Genomic DNA, 14,433 nt, shown 5'->3' with positions numbered 1-14,433 from the left:
CAAGTGGGGATTGTCACGCCTTTATCTGACCAAAGCAGGTATAAAAAGCACCAAAAACTTAACACTAAACTCACTATGAGTTTAGAAGCCCTAAAGTCCCACTGACTTGAGTTAAGCTGGAAAGAGGTGTCACTCAGACACCTCAGAGGAGAGTCTAACTCCATCAGTAAGGGTTTGGTGACATTGCCTCTGGGTTTAAGATCTTGAAATCAGCACACAGCGCTTTTTGGCCTCTCTCTTTTCTAATATGGGGTGTACATGTGCTGCAGAATGAGAATGGACCTCGCAGGGACTGATCAGAGCCAGTGGTGAGACTTGAAAGTTAAAGGATGAGTACCATCAGCATATGCACTCTCTATAACTCTTGCTCCTGCTTTTAAGCTGATGGACACCACACTCTCAGCCTGGGCTCCCAGGCAATTACACTGGTGTCTCAGGCTTGAAACTCTCTCTAGTGAGAACAGTGTGCTTTGTTCTCCATATGGCAGTGACAGAAAAAATAATAGAGAAAATTGCCAAAAAAGATCCATTAACCTTCATAGGTCTCCAAATTGTACTGGCTTGAAAGGCCGAAGAGTGAATTTTCTGTACCTGTTAGCACAATATGATCATCTCTACCCTGACTTCTCTATAAGGCTGGCAAAGGGTAGCATCCTAACCAGTGCAAATCAGCTTAGTTTCCTATGAAAGAAGTGAGAAAAGAGACTACGGGTGGATAAGCAGAGCACCAGCTCGGCACTAAAGAGAAATGGCTTTTCCTCTTGGAGCTGCAATTTACCTGCTGAACGTTGCGGAAGGCAAAGCAATCCATAGGATTCTGCTAAAGCAGTGTTGTAGCTGCTGACCCATGGTGTTACATCTGTGTCCTTCTCAGACTCCTTTGTATTTTAACTCATCTGACAGGTATGCTCACTGGCCGCATATTACTAGCTGAATCACAAAAACTAACTCCTCCCACAGAAGAAGGTTAATATTAAAAATGTGATCAGGGAGAAACAACTACATGATGAGGTTTTGTATCTCATACAAACAATAAAAGCCATAAATCCCTTACATCATTTGTGCATCGTATCACTTTCTAGAATGTGCAGACTTCTGGATTTGGAACAGTGTCAGACGTCTTAGTTATGAGATATCTGGATAGAGAGTTATGAGCCAGCTACAAAACTTATGTTATAAAGCAAGATTTGGCACTTATTCAGAAGCTCTTCTGTAGTTTAAATTACAGAGAACCTAACTCCATCAAGATTTCATCAGCACTGCTGTGAATGGAAGTCTCTGATTCTTGACATCTTCCACAAACACGATTCTTCTCTTTTCTGAAAGCGAGGGAACTTGAGCCTCTTGAAAATCCAGACCTATTTAGCTAGCAAGGTTTTTTCCAGTTTAGGCTTATTTTCCTCAAACCAAGGATCAGGTGGGCTGAAGCTGAATGAAGCCACTGCCGAAAGGCACTTGAGGCTAAAAGATGGCATGACACAGAGCTGTAGAAGCCACAGATCTCACCTCTGCTCTGAGCCTGCTGGCCAGAGGTCTAAAGTCAACGCGCTGAAAGAAGAAAGCCATCAGGTAGCCATCACAAAAAGCTGTTAGGAACAATTTACCCTCAGTAAATCTATGCCACTTGTTCCCGACCACCTTTATCCACTTCAGGTGTTTGGAAATGGCTTCCAGGAGGATTTGTTCCCTTTTCTTTGCAGGACCTCAGTTTAGGCTGCCTGACTTGTAGGCTCGAGCAATCCTTTCTGTCCTGAGAAGGGTTTTGGGGTCCCTTTGCACCCCTGCTGTTATTTAATGCCTTCATTTAATGCCCTCCAGGGCTTCTCCTTCTCTGCTCCAGAAGTCAGTTGGAGACAAAAGGCGCTGGCAGTCCCTAATCGGGAAACTGCCGGCAGAATAGACGCTGTCAGGAGCAAAACCTTCCAGATGCCAACCCTCACCGCAGCGATCTCTCGGAGTCCCCAGGGAAAGCGTGTGGCCAGGCCTGGAAGCGGGAGCACAGGACTGCAGTCACTCTGTATATTCTGCATGATTGAGCCCAGGAGAGTCAGTTCATTACTTTCCCCTCAGTCTCAGTCGATCCCCACAGCTCCTGCAGACTCCAAATTGCAGCTGTCAGGGAATACTCAGAGGGCTAGCAGCTGTACGTGTTGCTTTTTGGATACTGTCTTACTTTCCAGCAGTGCATACAAAGGCCTGAACAACAAGACTTTGTACTTTTTCAGCTGCTGATAAACTCATCTGAGTGTGAGCTGTACATTAGCCCTGTCCCAAATATCTGGGGGGGGGAGTGGGAGTGCAGAGTTAACGAGCAAACTGGGGGCAGCACCAGGTTACTGTTCAGAAAGATTTGGACTTCTTATTTTGAGCTTGCCCAGTAGATCACAGGCTTCTCTCTATGAGAGAAAAAGCTGTCTCCAACATAGTTTTAAAATACTGGTTTTAAAATACATAAATATAAATAATATGTGGTTTTAAAAGCCACCTAATTTAGCAGGTACAGCTATCAGTGTTCAGTCCCACATAGGAGGAGGTTCCTCCCTTCTGCCTTCTTTGTCAGAGGGTGCGGTGAATGTACTGTCAAAGCTGAAGACAGGAATTTATGTTTTTTAGACACATTGATACAATCCAGGTGGCCTCAGTGCCTGCACAGTGTGGACTCAGGTCACCAGAAACAGCATAATTTCCTTTTCTGTTCTAACCTCTGTTACTTAAATACCAACCCAGGCGAACAAAGCGCATGCACAAACAAAGCACAAGAATAATCCCCATTGACTTAAATGATTCTGCTGACCTGCTTGATCATGACGTGCTTAAATACTTTGCTGGAGAAAACCTACCAGATGCAATTCAGCAACACAAAGCATCTCCTGGCTTCGTTCATGGAAGCAGGGAACACTCACCACCCTGCCAACCCAGACCTACAGCCACTCCGCACTGCTTACACTTATGCCAAATAGGTGTGATCCCATTATTTCTCCCTGCAGCGGGAAAAAACTCCACCGACCGCTGGTACACCCTCGCCCTGCAGCTCTTCTGCACCACACAAGGACTAAAAATGGAAGGCTGCTGGAGGGTGTAAGGTCATGGCAGAGCTTTCGCCCTGGGTGCTGTCATCAGTTTGGGTCCCCTGTGGGGTTGATCTGTAGGATTTAATCCAGGTGATGAATTAGAGAGGCCAGGAACCCCACTTTTATCAGCTCCCCTGCAGAGGGCGGTCCATCCTCGCCTAAGACAGCACACAGCTCAAGAGCTGCACAACTCTGAAATCAAACAGACTTTTAACCGGGAAAAACAATTATTCCCACCTGCCCAGGGGCTGGGAAAGAGTTGTCCTCCAAAGCGACAGCCCTGGCTTGGGGACATCCTCCCGAAGGAGGATGCAGTTCTGCACCCCAGGTGCAAACAGGCCTCTGGTACCTGGTGGGAGTCCCCGAATCCACCGCTCAACTCCACTTCTTCCATCTGCCTACCCATGGCTTCCCACGGTTTCTCCCCCCACCCCCTCTTTTCTCTATCCATCTCCACAAAGAGGAGATCTTGGCTCTTTCATGGCTGCTGCTGAGCAAACAGCTCAGCGGGTCCAACAGGACCAGAAGCAGAGTCACAGTAGCTGGGGTGTGCGGGCTCGGTGTCTGCCCTTCCCCTGGATGCGCTGGTGCAGGAGGTGGGTTCCCTGCAGGCTGCCACTCAGCCCGCTCATGATAACTTCACTGCCCTAAACTAGATGATCTTTAAAGGTCCCTTCCAACCCAATCCATTCTATGATTCTATAAAAGCTTAACGATTGGAGAAGAAAACTAGAGGATACCTCACTCTTTTCATCAACTGGTCTCAAAGCATTTTTTTTCATTCTCCCCATTTTACAGATGAGATTAAGGACACACACACAGAGCTGGGGTGATTTTACCCCTGGGCACTCAGCTGGCCAGGGAGAAGCGGGCTGCAGAGCGAGTCCCACAGCAGCACTCTGCCTTGTTCCTAACCACGGAGTTGGGAAGTAAGAATCGGCTAATGGAAACTGAGTATGTGCACAGGGATGCTCATCCGAAGATGCAGCAGCACAGAGACACCACATAGCTCCTGGGGGAACAACTTAGAGTGGCAGGAGAGAGGATGGAAGATCTTAGCATTTATTGGCAGGTACTGTGTTTGCGCGTTTGAGGAACATCATTTAGAGCAACAAAGTACCTGCTGCGGGAATGGACCCTCGCCCAGTGGAGAGATGACAAACAGGTCTTGCCCATGTGTCATTTTTAATGAGCCAGTTCAGTCGGTGCAAAGTGTCAGTCAGTGTCTCTGGAGACAGAGAAGTCACAGCCAGAGGAAGAAACTAAAGCTCCTGCTGTTCAGCCCCTCTGTAAATGACTCTGTGATTAAATACTTCTGTTTGTTGCTCAGCAGTTCACTGGCTGACATTTTTGCCACCATTGCCTTCAGTTTCCCGTTTGTTTCTCCATCAGAGACTGAGCAAAGGCACAGCCTGGCTGAGGATTAAGAGGTGACACACAAACAACCACTGCCAGCTCTCTACAGATGCATGACTCCAAGTGCCAGCACTGTCTCTGTCCCCAGCCAAGCCTGTCCCTCTGCCATGGGAGGATGGAGAAGCTCACCCAGCCCAGGCAAAGCCCATCTTGCTCCGGTGACACTCAGAAAGCGGTGGGGTGCAGCTCCAGAAGCAGACAGCAGGATGAGGTGTACAGCAGCCATGGCCGAGAGACAGCACAGGCCATGCATGGGTGATGCGAGCCCCTGATTTGCTGCTAATTTTGCCTAGAAAAGCTAATTTCTCTACATCCTTTTGTAGGAAGAGAATAATGAGCTATATCTCGGTCGGTGGGACCACAGAGGGCTCCAGCTGCTCAGCACACTGAATTAGCGGCAGAAGCACTCAAATGTAAGGCCTTGTTTTGCTGCAGTGACAGCCTTTTCAGCGTGCGATGAATAACCATCATATACCATCTTCTCTGGAGAGAGAGCCTTTTCTTCCTTCCTTTCACAGCTGACAGTTGCATGGGATTACACAAGGAAAATCTGAAGGCCCCTCCAAATCGTTTTTAACCATTTCCAGGAGGGTCGTCTCTTGTTTCTAGACCTCCCTGGAGACTGTTTATCTACACCTTACAGACGGCAGGAGTCCGCACGTCCCTCTTGCCTTGCCTTCCTTGCACCCAGCTGGGCCAAATGATTGACTCTTGAGCCTGAGGAGACCTTCTCAGTTGAAAGTCTCCTCCTCCCCAGCAGTGACGGCTTTGGGAACTGATGGGTCTTCTTTGGTAGGATGTGAATGCTGCCCATCCACAAACATGGTTAGGCTCATCAAACTCCTAAAAATATGGGCTGCTGACTCCAGGATGGAATAACTCAAGTACCAACCACCTCCAGCAAGCTGAAAAAGCAGATGATTTGTACGCGGACAGCTCAGATCCTCTGCATTTGTGGTTTTATTCCTACAACAGTGCCAAGAAGCTTTCATCATGGAGAAGGAATTCGCATCTCCAGAGGCGAAGGAGGCTGAAGAGATGTGGCTGAGCTTTGTGCTGAGAGGAAAAGATGGAACTATAAGGATGGAAACAAACCTTTCCAATCCAGAGGCCAGATCCAGAGGCTCCCCCAGGCATTCAGCTCATGAAACACACGCATATCTGTATGTGCACACACGCACAGAAGATGTGCTGTGCCTGGCTGAGCCCAGTTCATGCACAGGGCATCTTTCCTTTCACCTTCCACCTCCCGCAATGCTGTTGAGTGTTTTCGAGAAGGACTTACCTGGATGACCAGCGGCTTCCCAGCACTCAGCCGCTCATGAGTGCAGGTCCCTTGCAGAACTGAGCAAAAATGCTTCAGGCTGAAATTATTTCCTTCCCTTACTGAGCATTATTGCTCAGCAGGGATATTTCATCACCTCTGTATGCTCACGTGCTCTCTTCCCCATCCCATCTCCCATCACCAGCGTGTTTTCACTGTCCTTCTTCTCACATGGGGAGATGCAGCACTGAACTTGTGCAGGGCAAGAGGCTTTTTACCGTGGCTCTGTCCTGCGTGCTCCTGCTGGCACTTAGGCAGTTAACAGTGGCCAGCAGGATTTGGGGGCAGACAGCACGTATTTTTAAAGGAAATTTTTCTTTATTAAATTGTCATTCCAAACCCATCCATCTGACATCGACCCACCCTATTCTTGCTCCAAGAGCAGTGGGGTGACTGCACGGAAACACAATGGTGCTGCCTGTCCCATCACCCAGCCCCGTTCGCAGCCAGATGGTTACTCATCCTGGAGCTCAGCCTCCTTTTATAATTGGACCTGGCTGAGTTCAAGCCGTTCCATTGATCTCCACTTCCCTCCTGAAGTGCCAGCGGGACTAATAGAGGCGCCCCAGGATTTTAAAATAGTTGCTGCAATAACCACGGAGAAGCAGCCAGCCCAGCACTGCCTGCTTAGTGCCGGAGCCACACAGCTCACCGTCGGAGGTACGGCATTCCCAGGGTGTTTGCTAACCTGGCATTGCCCTTCTTGCACTGAAATATCAATATGCAGCAGAGGAGAAACGACAAGGGGAAAAAAAACCGCAAACACAGTTGGCATTACACCCACATTTGTTGAGTCAAAAACCCAAACTGGTTTGTGTACAGTTAGAAACGTAGACCAGCTCCTTTTAAATAGTTTTAAGAATTGCCCAGAGGTGCCTTTCTGGTTTTTGGTGGCAGTTATAGAAGGAAATGCCGTAACAGGCAGCGAGGGATGGAGAAGCATGGGCCATGGCAGTGAGACACAGCATCGCCACCAGCTCATTCCCTTCTGCTCCCCATGCACCTCCGGCAGAGCTGGCAGTCGCTCATGGGTGTCTACAGTGCTATGGACGAGGTGGTGACAGCCCCGGGTGCCCAAGCAACCCGTGCCAAGGGTGGATGTGAGACCGGGGTGAAGGCTCTGCAGAGTTGGAAGATTTTGTGTTTTTAGCAGCTGTTTTGTGACGGTGGTTTTAGGCCGGGCTGCGAGGTTCAAGCTGCTCCACTGTGGACTGTTTGCATTAGAGTTGGCACTAGACTTAGGCTGTTCAAATCAGTTTTATAAAGTGTCCTTCTAGTGCAGAGCTGTATAAAAATAGGATTTAATGAGAAACTCTGAGAAACTCCTTATTCTTCAAAAAAAGCCCCAAATATATCACAGTTCTTCCCTCTGTTGTCCCTGATCACAAAGCCAATCCCACACACCTGTTATTCTTACCTGCTCCATTCTGCAGCCTGGACTATCAAAGTTTTGTTTAATTACCCCAGATTTTGCCCCAGATATTTATCCCACAACCAGTATGACCTAGGCAGGAATTCCCATGAGGACAGAGCTAGTGCCCAAGCACTAAGCGGTCATCAGATGTGCCCCGCATGGTTCTCACCCATGGATACTGAAGCACAGAGGGTAAGCAGAGAGTTCAAATCACACCTTGAATCACCTTTACCTACATCTATTGCCATTTTCTGGGAGGAATATTATATATTGCTTAAACTTAAAACAATATACCATCTGTGTGTACACACAAATACTTCATGAAGCAGTGACATATCACAGGAATTAATTCTATTTTTAGGTATAGTCTGTCCTGTCAAAGATGTACTTGGATTTATTCTCTCCAACGCTTAATAAAAATTTATACAGGCTTCCTAAACCACCTTATTTGCACTGCAAGATTAATCAAAGCAACCCTTTTGAAGTCCTTTTGTTGCAATCTATTCTGCTGCAGCCCAAGAGCCGACGGAGTAAGCCCCCATGAGAGAAGGTCATCTTTTTAAGACAGATTCTCCTTTTATTGATAAATAAAATCCTACTCTCTGAATTTAGCAATGTGATTGTTATAAACCAGCTCCGACAGCAGCCAGATGGCAGTTCAAAATGAGCACGGTCTTGGAAAGTGAAGATGCACTTTGAGAGGACTACATTCACCTGAGTATTGTACTACTTCAAAATCAAACTCTGCCTTTGAAAATGTCAAAGGCAACTATTCACAAGCAAACACCATATGGTGTATTTGTCCTCTTCAAGTCCTCTTACAATCAGTGGGAAAAAAAAAGAACATTTCAGACCTGAAATGTCTGCATACCACATTATACAGTGTTCTCACTGCAAGCTCTCCAAAATGTTAGATGGTGGCATGAAATTGCTCAAATACGTGTTTGTCTTGGGTTAAAAGGGACAGAAATGATCGTTAGCAGTCCAGACTGCAATAGCTCTACATGTAATATTCATCGACACTCATGCTGTGGTTTTACTCTGGGATCCAGGTGTGATTTGCATAGGAAACGCTTCCCAGGATGCCGCTGAAACTGTATTTAAAAGTAAGCTGATTTTTTTGTGACTAATGGTAAAGCTCTGAAGATCTGGTTCATGCAGCTCTGTGATGGTGTAACAGCTGCTGAATCCCAACATGATTAAAAATAAACTGCAGTAAAAATAGTCATGTATTTGTGACTGGGGAAGAACAACTACCGGGCCAGCAACCGATCCGTCGGAGGCATCATTCTGCCATTTGAAGGTGTTTTTAAGAGCAGCTGACCAGGCAGCTGCACTCTTGTCTGCCTGATGGATTCCCAGTCCCCAACTTGTGGCCAGTGGGTGGCTGTAGTGGAAGAACCTGCATGAAGGCCACCACGAGCTGCTCCCACAGGTTCAGGGCAGGGGGATGCTGCTCCCTCTGTTCTTCTTCAAATAAAACCATATAAAAGGCCCGCCACAATGGCTGGGACCCACAAGGGCACTTACGTACCTGATCACTGTCTTAAACGCCAGCCTCTAAACTTGAGGTCTTCCTCAGCTTGGAGACATCGGCAGTCCCTCCGCTTCTGCCAGTCCAGTCCCTTGCATTGTCTCTCCACGTCACCAAACAGGACCACGTCGCTCGCTCCGGAGCCTCGGAGATCACAAGCAGCGCGCTCCGGCCCTCCTGCCTCTGCTCAGCACACCCACACTGGGACATCTCTAAATCCAGGGCGTCCACCCATCCCACTGCCATGTGGCCTCAGTGCCCCTCACACTGCCTGTATTACTAATGATAGCAATGCTCCTTTTTTCTTTTTCAAATAAATAACACATGCAAATTTATTGAAATACCCAATGGTTAACCTTGCACTGAAACGATTCTTCAAAGAACTGCAAGAAGCAGCAGTTTGCAGAAGTCGCCATGCTGGTGACAACGTCTAAATTCCCTCCCTGTGACCCTGAGCACTCGGACGGCCTGCACCAGCCAAAGCGAAGCTTGGTAAAAAGTTACCCAACACTGTATAACCCCAGAATGCAAACTTTCATGCAACGCATGCACAAATGCAGATGTTCGTGATCATTCTTAAAGGTCTTTTCCAACCTAAATGATTCTATGATTCTCTGATTTGCAGAAGAACTCTAGACACGAGTACTGGAATAAACATTTCAAGTCTCATAGTAAGCAAAATAAGTACACGCTACCAAGCAAGGAAGGCTCAGGCCTTAAATTTTATTGTTGTAGATGAGAAATAAATCTGGCTTGTGATCGGCTGAGCACACTCAGGTAACAAATTAAAGCTACCCCTCTTGTTTCCCCCCCTTTCCCAGCACGTGATGCCGAGGTTTTGGAACAATGTTAAATAACAGCTCACAAACCGAGATGGAAAATCCGGAGCAGTAGCAATAAGCTCCGTTTGCTTCTTGCAAGTGAAGTTATGTGAAGTTAATATTACACTTTAACTGTGGGCCCTCAAGCTCCCACTCCTCTTTAGAAGAAAATATTCAAAAGCAAAACTGTTACTTTCATGGCCATAATAAATAGTCCCGTACGCCTCTAGTGAAGACGTTCAGCCCAAATGTAAGAACCCACAGAAAATGGCTTCTGGTTTCAGAGCACGTAGCGACTGATGTCCACCAAGGAAACACTGGTGTGGTTTGGTCGCTGCTGATTGCACATGTCAGCATGTCCCCATGTTTAACCCAACGGTAGAAAATAGTTGCTGAATCTGTCAGAAGAGAGTTTTAAAAGTCAGCTCTCACATTGCTGATCTTATCCTTCAGGTTTAAACTCCGTCGGCTCCCAATCATCTAATTTTCAGTTGATGCCTCCAGCTGCATCGTTTGTGCATCTCCCATCAAGAGACTGGGCGTTATCTGCTCCGCTTCTCCCGGGTGGCACCAGGAGCGACGGGACACAACTGCAGCTGCTCTCTCAGCACACACTCACCCAAGCGCTGGCAATCCTGTTCCCAGCCTTTGCTGGCTGCTGCCGGCCCCATGGCAAAGCTGAGCGGGACCACGGGCGGTGAGTCGGGGGCTGCCGGGGCCGGATTTGGATCCGCTCTGCTGCAGGGGTGGCTGTTTCTTCCGCGTCTGAATTTCTCCCACCACCAGTAAAAGTGCTGAGCTTTAGTTGAGGTATATCAATTATCTGCAACCCACTGGAAACCAACCCTCTGTTTCTCCCTTGTTTCCCCTTTCTAAACCATTGTGGGGGATGTCCAAACGCTTGAGGTGAAGACCAGAGCCCAGTGGCTTTGCCTTCCAGATGCCTTCTCCAATGGCTTTGCCTTCCAGATGCCTTCTCCACCCCTGCCCAGGACTTCCACCCCATCCCATCCATGCAGCTGCCAGCCTTCACACCTATGCTGCTAATCAGCTGGAGTAACGGCATTTCAATCAGCCTAAGGAGAGGTCTTCACAATAAGAAGAAGTTTTTGGGCTTGTCAATGCCTAGCACAAGCTCTCCTACAGCTAAACCTGTACCTGATCCCACCAAGAACAGAAACCAGGGTTAATACAGTAAATGCTGCTGTTAGTTATCGTCCGAGTCTCACGTGAGTTTTCTTCACATCTCCGAACAGTTAGTAGATTGCTTGTTGAAAGGGTAGAAATAATTCGTATAGGAACAATAGTTAAATACGGACCTTGGAGTTACTAAGTACAGTAGTTTCTCTTTTACAAATGAAAGTAGTGCCACCGTGCTGGAGAGCACAACGACACGATGGCAAGGAAAGCGGAGATTGGCTTTTATGACACTATTTACAGATTTTCCATTTAAAAAACTGCCGAGTTTGATTAAATATAAGTATAGAACATTTCTTCCATATACAAACTCTTGTTAGCTGATTAATTATTAAGGTGCTCAGAAGTGTGGATGAAAACAGAAGTTACAGTAGATCAGTTGTGGTTTTGTCTATTTACAAACTGCACTCAGTTGCCTGCTGACACCAGCATCATCTAAAGAAGCTGGAAGCAAAGCGGCCAGTTACGAATCTAATGCCACAGGAACTGTTGTTTTCTTCACAACACCTTTGTCAGAAGGTAAAATAGTAGTACTTTCATTTCTTTTTTTATTAGCAAAGGTGGGTGCCCTTGCTGAGTCTGTGTAGCTGGTGGTGCCAGGCAGCATCGCACCGTGAGACGCCCTGTTTCTAGCTCTCGACTCCTGTCCAGCCCTTACCACCAGAATTCGCTGGTCTGCTGGGCAGCTGCCAGAGACAGGACTTGCAGCACCAGGTTGTTACACTGAAATGTATGGTATGGGGCCTCCTAAGTACTTGGAGAGCTCGGATCTACCCCGTGCAACAGAAGGGAGAATTTATGTGTGAGGAACCAAACAAGGAGAACATGCTTAGCAAAAATTTTCTCTTCCAATGAGAAAAAATAAAATAAGATCCCAAGTGTCCCATATTTTGTAGGTCAAATTCCTTCCCCATTAACATTCTCGAAGAGTTATTTTCTGTCTGAGGGCCAAACTACCTCTAGTTCCATTCTCTGCCGACTGACGGCTGACCACGGATGCTGCCTGGCATGGCTTCTCTCCAAACCGCCTGTACTCACACAGGTGCCTCAGAGGAGCTCAAAGTTTGGCATTTTGGGAACCCGTCAAACCAGGAGGGTATCTGACCATAATGAAAATGCTGATTTTGTCTTCATCATTTTAAGATGCTATAGAAAAAGAAAGGGAAATAAGTTGATTTGACTTCTGTTTGTAAACTTACCATGTACTGTCATCTCTCCCTCGTACATTTAAGTTTCAAACAGGTCCCAGAGATTGCAAGGCAAGAGTGTTAAGGCAGTATAAGAAACTCAGTATTTCATTCACACCTCTTGATTCCCTTAAAGGTATTTCTAAGGCATCAAAAGGGGCATGTGGTTTGTGCTTGCCTTTTCAGAAAAAGGCATTCGGTATAGTGTAAAAAACGGATGCTCAATGACAGATGGAAGCCACTCAGCCCCGGGCAATGGCCACACCATCAGAGAGGAACAGGGAGATACAGTGGGGGTTCCCGGGTGTGGGATCCTCACCATCGCTCTTTCTGATACACCTCTGTTTGTACAATCTCACCGGGGTGCTCAGATATGCAGGCCCCGTTGATGTCATTGAGTTTGTTGTCTGGAAGATCCTCGGGTTTTGTGCAAAGTTTCAGTGCCCTGGAGATGAAGACGTCCAAGTCAAACTCAGGGTCTGTTTCACTGTTCACCTCCGTGGGTTCTTTGTGGAGGTGGTGAGGAGAAGATGGCAGGCTCCGTTCCTGAATCTCCGGAAGAGGACTGGGACACTCCAGACCCACCTGCGTGCTCTTCACCCACTGAGCAATCTCCAGAAAAAGGTTGGATGGTTCTTCTTCCAGCGATAGCTCAGCTGCAGGTGCTATGGTTGTTCTTTTCCAGTGGGATAAATCTAAAATCAGCTTGGGCTCTGAGTAATGATGGGGCTTATTGTCTCTCCACAGCAATTTGTCCAAGTAGGAAGGTGACCCTACTTTATAATCACAGGATTTCCCACAATCGGCATCAAATACTCGGTCCATGGATGAGTGGGATAGCTCTAAGAACCTCTCTGAGCTGCTTTGTGAGTATTTCCGTGGATCAACTTGTGCTTCTTCAGCGATGGATTCAGACCCTGCCCGGGGGTCCCGCTGAACCTCATCCATGTCGTGGTATTTATCGTGTCTCCATTCCAAATCAGAGGAGAGGCTGACGTGATACCTGCGAAAGGCACGCTGCTATTAGACATGCAGATGATGGCTTCATTAGAAACAGCAGTGCTCAAACAGATATGCACGCTGCTGCTGCTATTTTTGCCCTTTTCTTGCTAATATACTGCTTACCTACAGATCTCTAAGTTCTTATTAACATTAGAGACCTTTTTCTTGTGCATTAAAAAAGGCAGGGGAGCTGAGTAATTTATGAGGAGTGTGAGGCTTGCCCAGGCTGCATGGACATGACCAGTAGTGGTAATAAAAGTCCAACAACCAAACCAACTGGCCCCTTCATTTAGCCCTTCATACCCTTCCCTCCACTTGGGATTAAAACATGATTAACAATATTAATAATCAAACTGTCTCTCAGCCCACAGACAAGTACCTGCAGCATGAGTGCTCCTTGTTTGTTGCCATAAAAGTAAAAAAGATGAGCTTAATCCCCATTGAGACTGGACAACACCAGTTTACTCTGGTGTTGTGGACCAGGAGCATCCCTGAAGGGTCACATTGCTAAGTGATAACTTCTCAAGCCAGTCCAACTCCCTTGATTGCAATTACCTGACAACACCCATTCTTAGACATGGTTTTCAAAGTGACATCTTAATTTACTGGTTCCTAACTGAGCTGCCTTTAAAATACACGTTACCCCAGGTATGGGGGCTCTATGTCCCAGCAATGAAACGCTCTTCAGGTGTCCCACAACACACAGGCAAAATCTTTTCCTGCCTCTAAAACCCTTGGCCTGTGTGGCAAAATTTTCAGCCCTATAGCAGCTGTCCCTAGCTGGGTGGCAGGACCAACAGTCTAGGTCCTAGCTTCTTGCACCACACCATGAAATATAAAAGCCAAGAGATAAAAGGGTGACAAGGTGACCTCCAGCAACTGCTCTGCTGCTTTGGTGACTGTAACTGGCAGGCATGCTGGAGCTGTGGGGAAACACTGAAGATAGATAACCTAAGAAAAGCTTCCAGCTTTTCTCTTTACCTAATTTATCTGGTTGTCCCCCGCAGCCTCCACTCTGGTATTTGTTCACCCAGGCAAGAGATTAATAATAGTGAAGGCAAGGGATTTCTTTAGCTTATTTTTTTCAATGCTGGTGAAATATAGTGGATTAAGAAGGCGAAGGGATTTAATTGCTAGGCAGAGAGGAACAATGCTGCAGACATCCTCAGCCAGCTCACCCTGCTCAGCTGGAAGGAGCTCTATAGGAAAGTGAACCTAGTTAATTCTTAGCTGCTTATTTTGTTCTGTCTGCTCCACTCCTGGGACTGGCCTAGTAATTGGGGTAATCACCTAGGACATGGGAGACCTCAGCTTAAGGCTTTGACCCACTCTAAACTTCCTGTATGACTTTCAGCAAACCGTTTAGAAGTCAACACAATTAAGGATTTTTTAAAAGACACCAGATCCGTGGCCTCTGGGGCTTACGCACCTTGAAAAGTGATAAATACAGAGCTCCAAATCAGGCCT

At 47.0% G+C, this 14,433-nt stretch overlaps 2 protein-coding genes across 4 annotated transcripts in view; both read right to left on the bottom strand.

Moving 5' to 3' along the window:
• ME2 (malic enzyme 2) overlaps positions 1 to 5,794 on the bottom strand; it is a 43,752-nt gene extending 37,958 nt beyond the window's left edge. The window contains exon 1 of the mRNA XM_049794269.1: positions 5,773 to 5,794. The gene's annotated coding sequence lies outside the window, so the exon portion shown is untranslated. The remainder of the gene's footprint in view (positions 1 to 5,772) is intronic.
• Positions 5,795 to 9,496: 3,702 nt separating this feature from the next.
• MAPK4 (mitogen-activated protein kinase 4) overlaps positions 9,497 to 14,433 on the bottom strand; it is a 46,213-nt gene continuing 41,276 nt past the window's right edge. For all 3 annotated transcript variants that reach the window (XM_049794260.1, XM_049794261.1, XM_049794259.1), the window contains exon 6: positions 9,497 to 12,967. In XM_049794260.1, the coding sequence (XP_049650217.1) occupies positions 12,280 to 12,967 (688 nt within the window). In that variant the 3' untranslated portion in view covers positions 9,497 to 12,279. The remainder of the gene's footprint in view (positions 12,968 to 14,433) is intronic.

This window comes from Accipiter gentilis, chromosome Z (assembly GCF_929443795.1).
Source record: "Accipiter gentilis chromosome Z, bAccGen1.1, whole genome shotgun sequence".
In the NCBI taxonomy this organism is placed as follows: domain Eukaryota; kingdom Metazoa; phylum Chordata; class Aves; order Accipitriformes; family Accipitridae; genus Astur; species Astur gentilis.
This window is presented reverse-complemented; position numbering and strand designations above follow the sequence as displayed.